This window comes from Pistacia vera, unplaced genomic scaffold (genome assembly GCF_008641045.1).
Source record: "Pistacia vera cultivar Batoury unplaced genomic scaffold, PisVer_v2 Contig346, whole genome shotgun sequence".
NCBI lineage: Eukaryota > Viridiplantae > Streptophyta > Magnoliopsida > Sapindales > Anacardiaceae > Pistacia > Pistacia vera.
Genome location: NW_022196164.1, coordinates 131,306 through 147,519, shown reverse-complemented (window position 1 = coordinate 147,519; position 16,214 = coordinate 131,306). Strand labels below are relative to the sequence as shown.

General features: G+C 34.9%; 3 protein-coding genes across 3 annotated transcripts; all 3 read left to right on the top strand.

The window, feature by feature from the left end:
- The first annotated feature begins 186 nt into the window (after positions 1 to 186).
- Positions 187 to 2,991, top strand: LOC116139028 (thiamine pyrophosphokinase 1). Its single transcript, XM_031424710.1, has 6 exons — positions 187 to 364; positions 445 to 541; positions 1,328 to 1,400; positions 1,666 to 1,767; positions 1,988 to 2,237; positions 2,666 to 2,991. The coding sequence occupies exons 1-6, from the start codon at positions 232 to 234 to the stop codon at positions 2,779 to 2,781; spliced, it is 771 nt and encodes a 256-aa protein (XP_031280570.1). The 5' UTR covers positions 187 to 231; the 3' UTR covers positions 2,782 to 2,991.
- Positions 2,992 to 4,389: 1,398 nt separating this feature from the next.
- Positions 4,390 to 12,365, top strand: LOC116139027 (DNA mismatch repair protein PMS1). The gene is made up of 11 exons (XM_031424709.1): positions 4,390 to 4,909; positions 5,217 to 5,540; positions 6,148 to 7,287; positions 8,083 to 8,342; positions 8,424 to 8,550; positions 8,893 to 8,961; positions 9,132 to 9,205; positions 10,014 to 10,079; positions 10,500 to 10,603; positions 11,541 to 11,722; positions 12,016 to 12,365. Exons 1-11 carry the CDS (start codon positions 4,676 to 4,678, stop codon positions 12,139 to 12,141), a joined length of 2,706 nt encoding a protein of 901 aa, XP_031280569.1. The 5' UTR covers positions 4,390 to 4,675; the 3' UTR covers positions 12,142 to 12,365.
- Positions 12,366 to 12,825: 460 nt separating this feature from the next.
- Positions 12,826 to 15,478, top strand: LOC116139035 (DNA mismatch repair protein PMS1-like). Its single transcript, XM_031424717.1, has 4 exons — positions 12,826 to 13,192; positions 13,613 to 13,716; positions 14,654 to 14,835; positions 15,129 to 15,478. Exons 1-4 carry the CDS (start codon positions 13,173 to 13,175, stop codon positions 15,252 to 15,254), a joined length of 432 nt encoding a protein of 143 aa, XP_031280577.1. The 5' UTR covers positions 12,826 to 13,172; the 3' UTR covers positions 15,255 to 15,478.
- The last annotated feature ends 736 nt before the right edge of the window (positions 15,479 to 16,214 follow it).

Genomic DNA, 16,214 nt, shown 5'->3' with positions numbered 1-16,214 from the left:
GTTTTATTTTGATTGCTGTATATATGATTGACTTTTGAGGGTAAAGTTTGTGTCATCATGTTCTTGCGTGTAAAATCTTGTTGAGTTGTGAGATCTTTTTATTCGCAAAACCAAAACCAGATCCTTCGATGGGGTTATTTTTGGAATACGCATGTGCATTATGAAGTAAATACATTTAAATTATGGGGGATGTGGTACAGGTAATCAAACAGCAGACAAGACTCTTGTGTTATGGAGGTCATGATCCATTCATCTACCTTCCTCCTTCCCACAAACTCTTCCGACACTCATCCTTCTCTCACCTACGCACTTATCCTCCTTAATCAACGCCTCCCAAGATTCGCTCCCCTTCTTTGGAACCATGGTAAGTGTTCTCATTCTCACTTCTTTTCTTTTTTTATTTGTTTATTTGAGGATTTAGTTGTTTGATTTTGCATAATGAAGCACAACTACGTGTGTGTGCTGATGGAGGTGCTAACCGTGTGTACGACGATTTCCCTCAATTATTGCCTCATGAAGATGCTTCTCATGTTCGAAACAGGTTTTTCTTTGTTTTGCTCTGCCTATCTATTTCCTTAATTTTTTTTTTCAAACCTAAAATTTATGTTTGTTGTTGACTCAATTTTGAATTTTCCGTTGGGTCTGCCTATCTTCATATTTCTCGAGGATTAATACGAAGTTATTCCAACTGAAATTGTCAAGTCTTTTTAAGCTTGTCTCTGAAATATGCAACGTTTTTCTGGCTTCTTTTCCCTTTCATGGAATAGTTTCTCTCTATTTAATTGATTTTTAGATTGTTGTGTAAGCGTTGCACAGTGATCTGGTATACTAGTATAAAGAAATTTATTTTCTGGCTATATTAACTGGATGCCATTTAATATAGCCAGATGATGGGTGCGTGCTGATGATGAATATTGACAGCTGATGATGAGAGAAAAGCTTGAAATAGGCGCCAAACAACCTTAAAATCTTACTGGAAAACAAAATAAATCACTAATTAAAAGTTTATTTTTTCTTTTATAAATAAAAACCTTGTACCTAATCTAGATCAAACATAATTAAGGAACTGTTATTACTTTTTGTGCATAATTTGCTGATACTTTCAACTGGGATATTGACTTGAATTAAATGTGTCCATACTAACAGACATTTTACAGAGCCTCTTCTGAAGCATGAACCCAGCAGATTACCCTGAATTTTATGGGGCTTTATATGGTTCTCATCAGCTTGTTTTGAGTTGTCATGGACTGATGTTCCTATTTCTTGAACCAATGCTTCTTATGTGGAGCACATCATCTCACAACATTAACTCTTGGGTTTCTATTAGGTACAAGCCAGACCTCATTAAAGGAGACATGGATTCAATCCGAACAGAAGTACTGGATTTTTACGCTAGCTTGGTAAGCTAACCTTTTGCATGGCTTTCTAGATATTGTTTTCCTTAATCATATTGAGTTATGATTTCCAATCATTCTCTACATCTTGGACACTTTAAACATAAATGAATATACAAAATGATCCATACTACAAGTTAACATGTAATGTTTTAAATGTTTTATTTTAGGGGTATGAGTTTCTCTTTTACAGAGTCTTGCTTTATTGTGGTACTATGGTTTGTATATATGGTGCTGGGGACCATTAGATGTTCATGCTTCTTTAATGCAGGGAACCAAGGTAATTGACGAGTCTCAAGATCAGGACACCACAGATCTACATAAATGTGTAGCATACATTCGGGACTTCACACCAAACTTGGAGAAGTCTAATGTAAGTAAAATTTAATTACTTCAGTTCCCTTTAAGTTCATATAACATGTCTTAGGTACCTGTTATATTAATCATCAATAGAATCATTTCAACTTGTCATTGTAAGTTTGGTAGGACTAGTTATTGTAAAATATTTCTGTACCTCGTGCATCTTGAATGTGTTGAAAGTCATTGGTTTATGTGCTTGGATGGCATTGTTATTGCTTTGTGTTACTGGGCAGCTCTGCATTCTTGTTGCCGGTGCACTTGGTGGACGGTTTGACCATGAGGCTGGAAACCTCAATGTTCTTTTTCAATTCTCAGCCATGCGCATAATCCTTTTATCTGATGATTGCCTTATCCACCTTCTTCCAAAGACTCACCGCCATGAGATCTACATCCAATCTTCTGTTGAGGGTCCACATTGTGGACTCATTCCAATTGGGATGCCGTCTGGGAGAACTTCAACGACTGGGCTGCAATGGGATCTTGGTAAGTATATTGCAAGCACATCATACCTTTCTAATTTTTGCTGGGCTTAAATGGTGAGAGCTCCACTTATTGTCTCTTATGTTAATCTGGATACTGTTTACCGCATGGAATAATATACTAGTAGCTTGTAATTTGACTAAAGGGAAGATAAAGAGAGGGGTTTTGGGGTGGGAGAAGATGGATATTGAGTTATTTGGTGACTTGATGATGTAAGCACTACAACCCATGACCAGCTATGCATATATTGCTCCTGTATTATAAGTTTTTCTTGATCACCTTTTTACCAATTTTTACCCGTGGATTTTGTATGATACTGAATTAGTGATGGTAAGAATGGTTCATTCGCTTGCAATTTTTTTTTTCTTTGATCTGGTTTGGTCATGTCATTTGCTACTGGAGTCTGATGCTTACTGATATTTCTATTACAGATGATGCAGAGATGAGGTTCGGTGGTTTAGTAAGTTCATCAAATATCGCTAAAGGGGAGAAAATAACTGTGACATCTGACTCTGATCTTCTTTGGACTATCTCAATTAAAAAGTAAAAAATGGTTATTGCATTCAAGATGAAGCACAAAGACGGCAAACGTTCAGGTTGTCCATGATCTGAATTGCTGTGGCCTCATGCAGCTTCAAAAAGATTTGAGATGATTTATTTGTGATTCTTCCCTATGTTTATACTAAAGTTGTAATATATATATAATATAATTATACAATATGAGGGAGGGGGAAGATTTACGTTAATAAATGTTGGAAATTCTGTTTAAAATTTCTTTTTTCTTGAATTTGTCAAGAGCATTGGTTTTTTTTTTTTTTTTTTTTTTTTTTTTTTTGATCTCTGCAAAATGCTAATGCTATTCATCTAAGCACCACCAAAGATGAAGTTTACTGTTGATTGTCAACACATCTCCGTTTTTCTTCAGCTCACCAAAAGGATGTGTTGAAATAATAAGAAGTGTATTGTTAGTTAATATGGACCATCTGAATTTGCTTGATGATTGGTCTGTTTGAAGCCTGTTTTTGTCAAAGTTATAAATCTTTGTTAAAATGTGCATTAGGGTTTGGGAAGGGATGAGATTTAATTCATATTATCCATTAAAGATGATGATGAACATTAGGATTGTCAAGAATGGAGCAGCCAACACCAGTAACCTCGGTGGTATAAGTTCTAACATCTATGGCTCCAGCTTCGCCACATATTTTTGAAGTGATTTTTACTCGCTCTTAAGAGAGAACGGAAAAGTAACTAGTGGCAGTAAATATGTGTTAGTCTTTTATTATATATGTATTAATTACTTTTGTCAACTTTTAATTAATTAATTAATTATATATATTAATTGTTTACTTATTACAAAAAAAAAAAAAAAAAATAACTATAATTATAAATTAACCAAATAAAAATACTAACTAATATTAATTAACGTTTTTTATGGGCGCAACGCAATTTGAATTTATTAATTTGATATAAAATATAAATGCGTGAAACTCCAGAGCCACGGCATAACTTANCAAAATGCTATTCATCTAAGCACCACCAAAGATGAAGTTTACTGTTGATTGTCAACACATCTCCGTTTTTCTTCAGCTCACCAAAAGGATGTGTTGAAATAATAAGAAGTGTATTGTTAGTTAATATGGACCATCTGAATTTGCTTGATGATTGGTCTGTTTGAAGCCTGTTTTTGTTAAAGTTATAAATCTTTGTTAAAATGTGCATTAGGGTTTGGGAAGGGATGAGATTTAATTCATATTATCCATTAAAGATGATGATGAACATTAGGATTGTCAAGAATGGAGCAGCCAACACCAGTAACCTCGGTGGTATAAGTTCTAACATCTATGGCTCCAGCTTCGCCACATATTTTTGAAGTGATTTTTACTCGCTCTTAAGAGAGAACGGAAAAGTAACTAGTGGCAGTAAATATGTGTTAGTCTTTTATTATATATGTATTAATTACTTTTGTCAACTTTTAATTAATTAATTAATTATATATATTAATTGTTTACTTATTACAAAAAAAAAAAAAAAAAATAACTATAATTATAAATTAACCAAATAAAAATACTAACTAATATTAATTAACGTTTTTTATGGGCGCAACGCAATTTGAATTTATTAATTTGATATAAAATATAAATGCGTGAAACTCCAGAGCCACGGCATAACTTAAAACATCCTAACTGTATCCGCCTCTGCTTTTTGGCGGCAAAAACAGTACGGTGAATTAGTCGTCCAGTCCATCTCTCTAACCCTAAACCCTAATAGTAAATTCGTACCGTAGATTAACCTCGTCGTGTCCCAAGAATTGCAATTTCTCTAATTCTTCAATTTCTTGGGGTTTTCCACAACATTCTTGCGTTAATTTTGTATCAAACTCATAAATGTTGAGTACCCATGCTATGGTTTGACGAATAATTATCATTATAGCTAGCGCTTCAATGGAATCAGAAACCTTAATTAAATCTCCGATCATTAGACCCATAAATAAAGGTGTGGTTCACAGAATCTGTGCCGGTCAAGTCATTTTGGACCTCTCATCTGCGGTTAAGGAGCTAGTTGAAAACAGCTTGGACGCCGGTGCAACCAGCATCGAAATCGCATTGAAAGAATACGGCGCAGAGTGTTTCCAGGTTATCGACAATGGCTGTGGCATTTCACCCAATAATTTCAAGGTATTTGTTAAAATTACTCGTGAAAGAAGTTTTGTGATTTCACATTTTTTTTGTTACAATTTTAAGGATATTTATGAAGTACTGTTTGTTTAATGGTGCGTGTGGTGCGGATTTTTCATGCAATTTCTGATATTGTTGAGGTTCTATACTTTATGATCTATATTAAGGTTTGAGTTTTACTATTAGTTAATTAAATTATAGGAAACAAATTTGGTTATAGAACTGTTGAAAATTTTGATAAGGTAGTCTTTTGATAGTGCTATTTTACTGTTTATTCAGCATTTATAATGTATTTCATTGGGTGCAGGTTCTAGCGCTTAAGCATCATACTTCCAAATTGGCGGATTTTCCAGATCTTCAGTCTCTGACAACATTTGGTTTTAGAGGAGAGGCACTGAGTTCACTTTGTGCATTAGGAAATCTGACTGTTGAAACAAGAACGAAAAATGAGTCAGTTGCAACACACTTGACTTTTGACCATTCAGGTCTACTAACAGCTGAAAAGAAAACTGCACGTCAAATTGGTACCACCATCACCGTTAAGAAATTATTCTCAAATTTACCTGTTCGAAGCAAAGAATTTAGTCGCAACATACGTAAGGAATATGGAAAGCTAATTTCTTTGTTAAATGTGAGTCCATCTTTCCAATAACCTTGTAGCAGTAGCAATTTTTTTTTTTGAAATAATTTTGTCATAAACTTTATTTAATGTAGGATATCGTTTTAATCTGTGGGTTCAAAGTAAAACTTCAATTCAATCTTATTGGTTATAAATTAAATCTTACCCCACTTTGGTTATCCATACTACGTTATTTGGGTTTACTGTATCAAATTCTTACTTTTTGTATATTCATACAAGTCATTGATATGAAATTTTTGGATTTTGTGCCTTGAGGAGTGATCGTGAATTTCTCTTGGATCAATGTTCATGTCCTACTCCCCTTCTAGCAAATGATTCATAATGTTGTGAGAACATGTGTCTTGATGTTATGATTAGAATTAAATATTCTTCTACATAATGTTTTATTATTTTGTCACAGTGATGCATTAGCACGTCTAGAATTACAAATTTAGCAAGAGTGAAGTTTTACTTGGTTAGAGATGCCATTCTTTTCTTATATGTTATCTCTGTGCTTTTTTTTTTTTTTTTTTTTTTTATCAGAGGTAGAATATTCTTCTCTGCTTTTGAAGTTTGGTGGGTAGTTCATATTCTTCGCTGCTTGTTTTTTTATTATCAGGCCTATGCACTTATTGCTAAAGGAGTTCGGTTGGTCTGCACCAACACCACCGGAAGAAATGTGAAATCTGTGGTACTTAAAACACAAGGAACTGGTTCCCTTAGAGATAACATCATAACAGTGTTTGGAATGAACACTTTCAGCTGCTTAGAGCCTGTGACTGTATGTGTATCAGACAATTGCAAAGTTGAAGGTTTCCTTTCCAAGCCCGGACAGGGTAGCGGACGCAATTTGGGAGATAGGCAATATTTTTTTGTAAATGGCCGACCTGTAGATATGCCTAAAGTGAGCAAGCTAGTGAATGAATTATATAAAGGTGCAAACTCACGACAATATCCCATTGCGATTATGAATTTCACTGTCCCTACTAGAGCATGTGATGTTAATGTGACTCCTGATAAACGAAAAATATTCTTTTCTGATGAATGCTCCATATTACATGTTCTAAGAGAGGGTTTACAGCAGATCTATTCCCCAAGTAATGCCAGTTATTCTGTTAATAAAGTTGAAGAGCATTCAAGGGAAGCAGATAGCTTTGAGTTTTGTTCTACTCGCGAAAAATCTCCTGTGATGTTAGAACAGTCATCTGCAGATGGAATTAAGTCTAAAGAAGTTCAGAAGAAACAAGCTTCAGGGAGCAATACTCATTTAGAAATTAAAATTGATACTCAGCGCTCACAAGCCATAGAAGGATCAGTCCACTGTACCGAGGAAAATTTAGTGGTGAAGGACTTCACTCTTAGACCACACGACAATAAGAAGGGTGATATTTTTCCAAAGTATTCTCCATCATCTTCAAGAGTGATTGAGAAAATAGTTGCTGAAAATAGAGAGTCAAATAGTCGCTCAAGCTGTATTCAGTCATCAATTAACAAATTTATAACTGTGAGTAAGAGGAAGTATGAATCTATTGGTACAACATTATCTGAAGTGCCTCTCCTAAGAAACCAGAGCCTTCAGTGTCAATTGAAGATCAATTCTGCTGCGGGTACAAATTCCCCAGTTAAGTATAACTCGGGTGATGATTCTGCTGAGATGAACAAGAATGAGCCGTTCAAGTGCCTTAGAACAGACAAGGTTTTCAAGGAAATTGAAAATCCCCTTTTTTCTGAAGCCAATGCTGATGGAAGACCTGGAGAGGTATGTAGCACAGTTGTATTTTAATAATTTGCAATCAGTAGGAAGGTGGCTTTGAACATACTCTTGAGTCTCTTGTACTGGGCAAATAACCTGTTATCACCTATCCAGGCGGCAGCTTATCATATAATGATCTATCATACTTTTTGATCCAAAAAATGGTGTTCTTGTATAATTTGTCACTTACAAGTATTAACTAGAAGAGAACTCACCAATAAATTGTTTAATCCTAACATTCATCTCTTGCCAGCATCTGGTACAAGAGTGCATCTTTCACCCTTGTCACATGCTGGACAAAGATGATAAACTAGTCTTTTAGAGTTTCTTCTTCAATTCTTCTTTCTAGTTCCTGTTAACTTAACTGGTATTAGTTTTATCCCAAAATCCTAATAATTTCTGAACTGTAAGTTCATTGGTTACCTTGACGGGATTTAGCCTGGTGGGCACCTGCATGATTCATTATGAGTTCTTAGTTTGTGGTTTGCTACAGGGGAATTATGATTGGTGCACATTTTGGTGATTATGGGAATTGTTAAGAGAAAAGTGTGCCAGTATATGTTTATCGTAAAGAGGCTTTCTGAGATTTTATCTTATCCTTTTGTAGATATGACCTTTCACAATTCAAAAGGTTTCTGCTTTAGTATCTGATGCTTCATACAAGTATTTACATGATTGCCTTTTTGAATCCCTGGTCATGTATAGAAATCTCTTCTAAATCTTCATGTGCTTATTGTTGGTTTACTATCCACCAATTGTAGCTTAAACATTTCTATTCTCTGTTTGACTATCTGTCTACAGGACTTAGTCACTCAACAAAAAGTCATGCCTGTTGTTATTTCACCATCTAGTGAGGGTCTCCAAAAAACTTCTGGTCTTTCAGCTGCAGCTTCTCCTTTAAAGTTTTCTGGATCACTGCTGGATGCTCCGGTGCCTTCTTCTGGACTGGATATATGTTCTACCTTGCAATTTAGTTTTGAAGAATTAAGGAAAAGGAGGAAGCAAAGGCTGTCTAGAACACAATCTAGCAGTTTTCTGTCTGGAAATGTAAAGATGAGAAGGTCTATATTAAGGCTGCTTTTTTGAAATGAAAAAGAAAATTGTTTCAGCACTTATTTTAATTGTATTGGTTTCTGGTGTAGGTGCTATGCTGCTGCAACACTAGAGCTTTCTCACCCAGAAAATGAGGAGCGTAAAGCAAGGGCTTTAGCTGCTGCGACTACTGAACTGGAAAGACTCTTTAGAAAAGAAGACTTTGGTAGAATGAAGGTGATTTCATGCATTTTCAGTTTGTTTATATGCCTGCATACACTTGAAGCTTGAGATTTCTTTAGCCAGGCTTACTTTACTGGGTGGCCTTTTTCTTTTTATTACATTTACAGAAATGGTTAGAAAGAAGAAAATTTTTTATCTAAGAAGTTTTTTATAGAAGAGTTTTCGGGTTCAGATGACTGGTCCTTTATTTGTGGTCCTTAATTGGTTTGGGTATTCATCCCAGCCCCTCATTAAGTCCTAAATTTAAGACACAGGCAGCTAATTTTTCTGCATGCTTGCCTTTATGGATGAAGTTTCATGTTTTATTGGTTAACAGAGGTAGTTCCCATTTTGTAGGTGATTGGACAATTCAATCTTGGATTTATTATTGGGAAGGTAGACAATGATTTGTTTATTGTGGATCAGGTAAACTTTAGCCAGCTTCTGGATGCATTTTCCAGATATTTTCATTCTTTTTCCTAAGTTGTAAAAAGGAAACGTTTACTAGATTTCTTCTGTGTCCAATTTCTGCTTGCAATTTCATGCTTTTCCAATGGTAATGGAATTTTGTATTTAGTTTTTTTCTTTATTTTCAGCATGCTGCTGATGAGAAGTACAATTTTGAGCGTTTGTCTGAATCGACCATCTTGAATCAGCAGCCTTTGCTTCAGTGAGGAGTTTATCATCTTTATCTAATTCTTAATTTTACTAATATTGAACTTGTTCCATTTTCTGGAATGTATGCTGGTATTGGTTTTGCTTAATCATTGTATAGTTTGAACAATTAGCCACTGTTTACTCTGTGTTTGCCAGTTACAAATCTCTTAAATCAAATAAATAATAGAAAACAATGCCTTTTTTATTTTTTACAAATGCAATGTCAAATCAAATAAGCGAAGGCCCAAACATCTCTTTGTGTCTCACTATCTAACCGAAGATGTTTGGACATTATTTTCTTTTCACCAGCCAAACACAACTTTACTTTCTTCTTCATCTCTTGTTGAAAATTCAGTTTATAGCTAATGACTTTACTCTCCCTCCCTCTCTCTCTCTCTCTCTCTCTCTCTCTCTCTCTCTCTCTCTCTCTCTCTCTCACACACACACACACCCCACTCACAAAATAAAAATAAAAAGTAAAAAACACAGTACTGCACCATCGTGCATTTAATGAAAATGCTTTACTAGTTCAATTTTTTGTTAAGTGTATTTATGGAATAAGCTTTCGTGTTTCCCTTGGATTACGGAATTAACTATTGAGTAAATTTGTTTTACTATTCACATATATATGGCCTAAAAGTATGAGAAACCCATTGATTGTGGACAATCCTGCGTTCACGATTATGCAATAATTGTAGCATTTTAATGGGCTGAACTTTTTGTTTTATTTTTGACATCAATTTATAGTATTTGTCAGCGGATTGCGGTTATTCTTGTATTTGACATCAGATTCTCAAACTATCTCCCATTTTTCTATGTAGACCATTGAGGTTGGAGTTAACTCCTGAAGAAGAAATTGTTGCTTCAATGCATATGGACACAATTAGGTGCTCACTAATTTCAACTTCTTTCCTTATGTTTATTTTATGAATTTAATGATTCTATTATCTTCAACAACCTTTTATGATATTGATTAGTTTTAGCTGAGATCCTAAAAGTGAGCTGTTTTATTCTACGTATCTATACTCATTATAGGCTCGTAGCTAGCTGATTTGTGTTAATATATGTTGTAAGCCTCAAATTTTATTTGGTATGGATCCTGTTTGAAACAGCTTTTAGGTTTATGCACTTTTTGATTAGAATTGAATGTAAGATTCGGACATTAAGTAGTTGCAATTCTTATACTTTATAGGTTTATTTTCTTTTTCTTGTGTCATTCAGATTTAGCTTTCTTTATTAAAGAAAATTCCTGATACTGTCTACAATTAAATGATAGTGACATGCTTTCTGGTTTATTGAATTTCCAGGAAAAATGGATTTGCATTGGAAGAGGACCCACAAGCTCTGACAGGGCAACGTTTTAAACTCAAAGCTGTTCCCTTCAGTAAAAACATAACTTTTGGAGTTGAAGGTAGTTGTTGTTTACTTTTCTCAACTCTTTTAAGATTTGGGGCTTTCCTTTGTTTTTAATTTGATGGTTTAAATGCCTTTTAGTTAACTGACTTGCACCGTTCAAGATGACAGTCTGTTCAGGCGCACCTCGCCAGGAATGTGAGTGGCTATATCTCACATAAACAGAAAAAAATGGATAAATTATGTGATTTGAACTTTGTTTTTCGTTTGAGTTCATCTCAAAAGACATGGAAATAGTGGGATAGACCTGTATATAGTTGCAGATGTGTCTGTTAGAGTTTATCTTTGAACTCCTTTTTTCCTTTTTCCATATATATGATATAAAGATTTAGATCAAGCCATGCAAAGAGTTGCTCAATCCTGGTTTGGTAGGCAGAAAGTTAGGAAATCAAAGCTTGGGCATGGTCAGTGAGATGCCTACTAAGTTCAGCTTGAAACCAAGTCCAAGCTATCCTTGAGCAGTTCAGTAAATACCGTTAAGTTGCTGTTTCTGCCCCAGGGTTGGAGCTGAAATTAATGTAGGTAGGGTTTACTCATACAAGGGATACTGAAATAACAAGTACAGAATTTCTTGTTAGTTCAGTTATGGTGTGGAAAGGTTACTGCAGGCAGAGTGAATTAAACACACATTTAAAACACTTAGAAACACTCATTAATCTCAGTGGAACTAGGTTAGGACATCTGTTGTCTTGTTTTTAGTTCTCCAGAAAGCAGACCTTCGGTACTTATTCTTTCTAGAAATGACATTTTGTTAAGTCTGCCTAATATTTTAATACATATTGACTAGGTATATTTGCAGGCAATTGCTTCAAGCAACACCCTAGTCTCTGAAACATAAATCATATATCTCTATGTGTGACCACTGCATACTTGCTTTTGTATCTGAGTATCACAATTGACTCTGATGAAGTAATTGTTGGCACCCCTTAATGCAGATGTGAAGGACCTGATTTCATCTCTTTCTGATAGTGAAGGGGAATGTTCAATTATCAGTGCTTACAAAATGGACAGTGCTGATTCTGTTTGCCCATCTAGAGTTCGTGCAATGCTGGCTTCCCGTGCATGCAGATCATCTGTTATGATTGGAGATGCGCTAGGAAGAAATGAGATGCAGAAGGTAATAGCTTATATCCTGTGAGTTATATCATGAAAAACTAGCCTAAACGTTTTTGCACGGTTGAGGGTGGATATTTGATCACTTAATATATTCACAATCAAGTATAAACTGTTTGAGCCTTTTCAGTGAATATCTGAAACTATCCTTTGAATTACCTGAGCTTCTGAAGCCTAACTACTCATGTGGTTCTGATATAATTCTTGATCTGTTCATTTTTTTTCTAGATGAGTCGTCATTAATGAGGATGTCAAGGCAAATAATTGTTTTTACATTGTTTCACTTGAATTATGCAGATCCTTGGGCATCTGGTAGGCCTGAAGTCTCCTTGGAATTGCCCACATGGCCGTCCAACCATGCGTCATTTGGTTGATTTGGCAACCATCCGCAAAACTTACAATGAAAATGATGCAAACTGTTGATGAACCTTTTGGCTACTGCTGTCTGCTGGACTTGGCTTAGCCTTAATATATGAATGGTTCCTTTTTGGTTATATTTATATTGTAGGAGTTCTCTTTTATTATGTTTTCAAGGAATTTAACTAATTCATGTAAGCAATATCCAACCAATTATGGGCTTAAATGTATATGTGACATCACCTATTTGTACATTGAGATGTATATATAGAAGTTTTTTGTTTTAGCAACGCATGTCATGATAATATTTTCTTTTGTGCTGTTATGTGGACTTTGGACATTGTTGTGAATAGCGACTGTGCTTTTGGCATTTGACAGTATTTCCTGAAAGACAATTAACACATTGAACTGAATAAGATTCTTGCTTTTGTTGCCTTTTAAATTAAGAGGCAGTCTGGTGCTAGCATTTCTGTACTCTTCTCATTTTTGTTCTTTTAGATGTATATTTAATGTCCATGTTCTTATACGAATAACTATGGGTCATTGAATCTGCTTTCAGCTTCCAACGACGGATCTAAATTGATACACTATTACTGTTGGAGAGCTACTTAAGAGCCCAGCTACTTCGGTATATGATTTCTGTTCAGTTCACTGCCTGGATGGATTCATTCATTGGTTTTGGATGATATTTGAGTAAAAATAAAAAGTAAAAAACACAGTACTGCACCATCGTGCATTTAATGAAAATGCTTTACTAGTTCAATTTTTTGTTAAGTGTATTTATGGAATAAGCTTTCGTGTTTCCCTTGGATTACGGAATTAACTATTGAGTAAATTTGTTTTACTATTCACATATATATGGCCTAAAAGTATGAGAAACCCATTGATTGTGGACAATCCTGCGTTCACGATTATGCAATAATTGTAGCATTTTAATGGGCTGAACTTTTTGTTTTATTTTTGACATCAATTTATAGTATTTGTCAGCGGATTGCGGTTATTCTTGTATTTGACATCAGATTCTCAAACTATCTCCCATTTTTCTATGTAGACCATTGAGGTTGGAGTTAACTCCTGAAGAAGAAATTGTTGCTTCAATGCATATGGACACAATTAGGTGCTCACTAATTTCAACTTCTTTCCTTATGTTTATTTTATGAATTTAATGATTCTATTATCTTCAACAACCTTTTATGATATTGATTAGTTTTAGCTGAGATCCTAAAAGTGAGCTGTTTTATTCTACATATCTATACTCATTGTAGGCTCGTAGCTAGCTGATTTGTGTTAATATATGTTGTAAGCCTCAAATTTTATTTGGTATGGATCCTGTTTGAAACAGCTTTTAGGTTTATGCACTTTTTGATTAGAATTGAATGTAAGATTCGGACGTTAAGTAGTTGCAATTCTTATACTTTATAGGTTTATTTTCTTTTTCTTGTGTCATTCAGATTTAGCTTTCTTTATTAAAGAAAATTCCTGATACTGTCTACAATTAAATGATAGTGACATGCTTTCTGGTTTATTGAATTTCCAGGAAAAATGGATTTGCATTGGAAGAGGACCCACAAGCTCTGACAGGGCAACGTTTTAAACTCAAAGCTGTTCCCTTCAGTAAAAACATAACTTTTGGAGTTGAAGGTAGTTGTTGTTTACTTTTCTCAACTCTTTTAAGATTTGGGGCTTTCCTTTGTTTTTAATTTGATGGTTTAAATGCCTTTTAGTTAACTGACTTGCACCGTTCAAGATGACAGTCTGTTCAGGCGCACCTCGCCAGGAATGTGAGTGGCTATATCTCACATAAACAGAAAAAAATGGATAAATTATGTGATTTGAACTTTGTTTTTCGTTTGAGTTCATCTCAAAAGACATGGAAATAGTGGGATAGACCTGTATATAGTTGCAGATGTGTCTGTTAGAGTTTATCTTTGAACTCCTTTTTTCCTTTTTCCATATATATGATATAAAGATTTAGATCAAGCCATGCAAAGAGTTGCTCAATCCTGGTTTGGTAGGCAGAAAGTTAGGAAATCAAAGCTTGGGCATGGTCAGTGAGATGCCTACTAAGTTCAGCTTGAAACCAAGTCCAAGCTATCCTTGAGCAGTTCAGTAAATACCGTTAAGTTGCTGTTTCTGCCCCAGGGTTGGAGCTGAAATTAATGTAGGTAGGGTTTACTCATACAAGGGATACTGAAATAACAAGTACAGAATTTCTTGTTAGTTCAGTTATGGTGTGGAAAGGTTACTGCAGGCAGAGTGAATTAAACACACATTTAAAACACTTAGAAACACTCATTAATCTCAGTGGAACTAGGTTAGGACATCTGTTGTCTTGTTTTTAGTTCTCCAGAAAGCAGACCTTCGGTACTTATTCTTTCTAGAAATGACATTTTGTTAAGTCTGCCTAATATTTTAATACATATTGACTAGGTATATTTGCAGGCAATTGCTTCAAGCAACACCCTAGTCTCTGAAACATAAATCATATATCTCTATGTGTGACCACTGCATACTTGCTTTTGTATCTGAGTATCACAATTGACTCTGATGAAGTAATTGTTGGCACCCCTTCATGCAGATGTGAAGGACCTGATTTCATCTCTTTCTGATAGTGAAGGGGAATGTTCAATTATCAGTGCTTACAAAATGGACAGTGCTGATTCTGTTTGCCCATCTAGAGTTCGTGCAATGCTGGCTTCCCGTGCATGCAGATCATCTGTTATGATTGGAGATGCGCTAGGAAGAAATGAGATGCAGAAGGTAATAGCTTATATCCTGTGAGTTATATCATGAAAAACTAGCCTAAACGTTTTTGCACGGTTGAGGGTGGATATTTGATCACTTAATATATTCACAATCAAGTATAAACTGTTTGAGCCTTTTCAGTGAATATCTGAAACTATCCTTTGAATTACCTGAGCTTCTGAAGCCTAACTACTCATGTGGTTCTGATATAATTCTTGATCTGTTCATTTTTTTTCTAGATGAGTCGTCATTAATGAGGATGTCAAGGCAAATAATTGTTTTTACATTGTTTCACTTGAATTATGCAGATCCTTGGGCATCTGGTAGGCCTGAAGTCTCCTTGGAATTGCCCACATGGCCGTCCAACCATGCGTCATTTGGTTGATTTGGCAACCATCCGCAAAACTTACAATGAAAATGATGCAAACTGTTGATGAACCTTTTGGCTACTGCTGTCTGCTGGACTTGGCTTAGCCTTAATATATGAATGGTTCCTTTTTGGTTATATTTATATTGTAGGAGTTCTCTTTTATTATGTTTTCAAGGAATTTAACTAATTCATGTAAGCAATATCCAACCAATTATGGGCTTAAATGTATATGTGACATCACCTATTTGTACATTGAGATGTATATATAGAAGTTTTTTGTTTTAGCAACGCATGTCATGATAATATTTTCTTTTGTGCTGTTATGTGGACTTTGGACATTGTTGTGAATAGCGACTGTGCTTTTGGCATTTGACAGTATTTCCTGAAAGACAATTAACACATTGAACTGAATAAGATTCTTGCTTTTGTTGCCTTTTAAATTAAGAGGCAGTCTGGTGCTAGCATTTCTGTACTCTACTCATTTTTGTTCTTTTAGATGTATATTTAATGGTTCTTATACGAATAACTTTGGGTCATTGAATCTGCTTTCAGCTTCCAACGACGGATCTAAATTGATACACTATTACTGTTTGAGAGCTACTTAAGAGCCCAGCTACTTCGGTATATGATTTCTGTTCAGTTCACTGCCTGGATGGATTCATTCATTGGTTTTGGATGATATTTGAGTAAAGAGTATTACTAGCCTTACAAAGAAGCATACAAAGAGTTATACAAAGAGTCAAATTCAGTCCTTGAAATTTATGATTGCCTCTTTCTCTCTCTCTTTTTCCCTTCTTTCAAGGGCTGGATTTGACTCTTTGTATGACTCTTTGTATGTCTCTTTGTATGCCTCTTTGTAAGACTAGTATTACTCTTAAGTTATATGGTAGATGAATGGCATTAAGTTTCATTGGTTTAGTACAGGTAATGATGCATTGTAACACCATGATAATTCCTTCAATCAATTGGTTATTAAATATTAGCATTTGTTAAAATTAATAGCATATTTCGAGCACTTCATTGG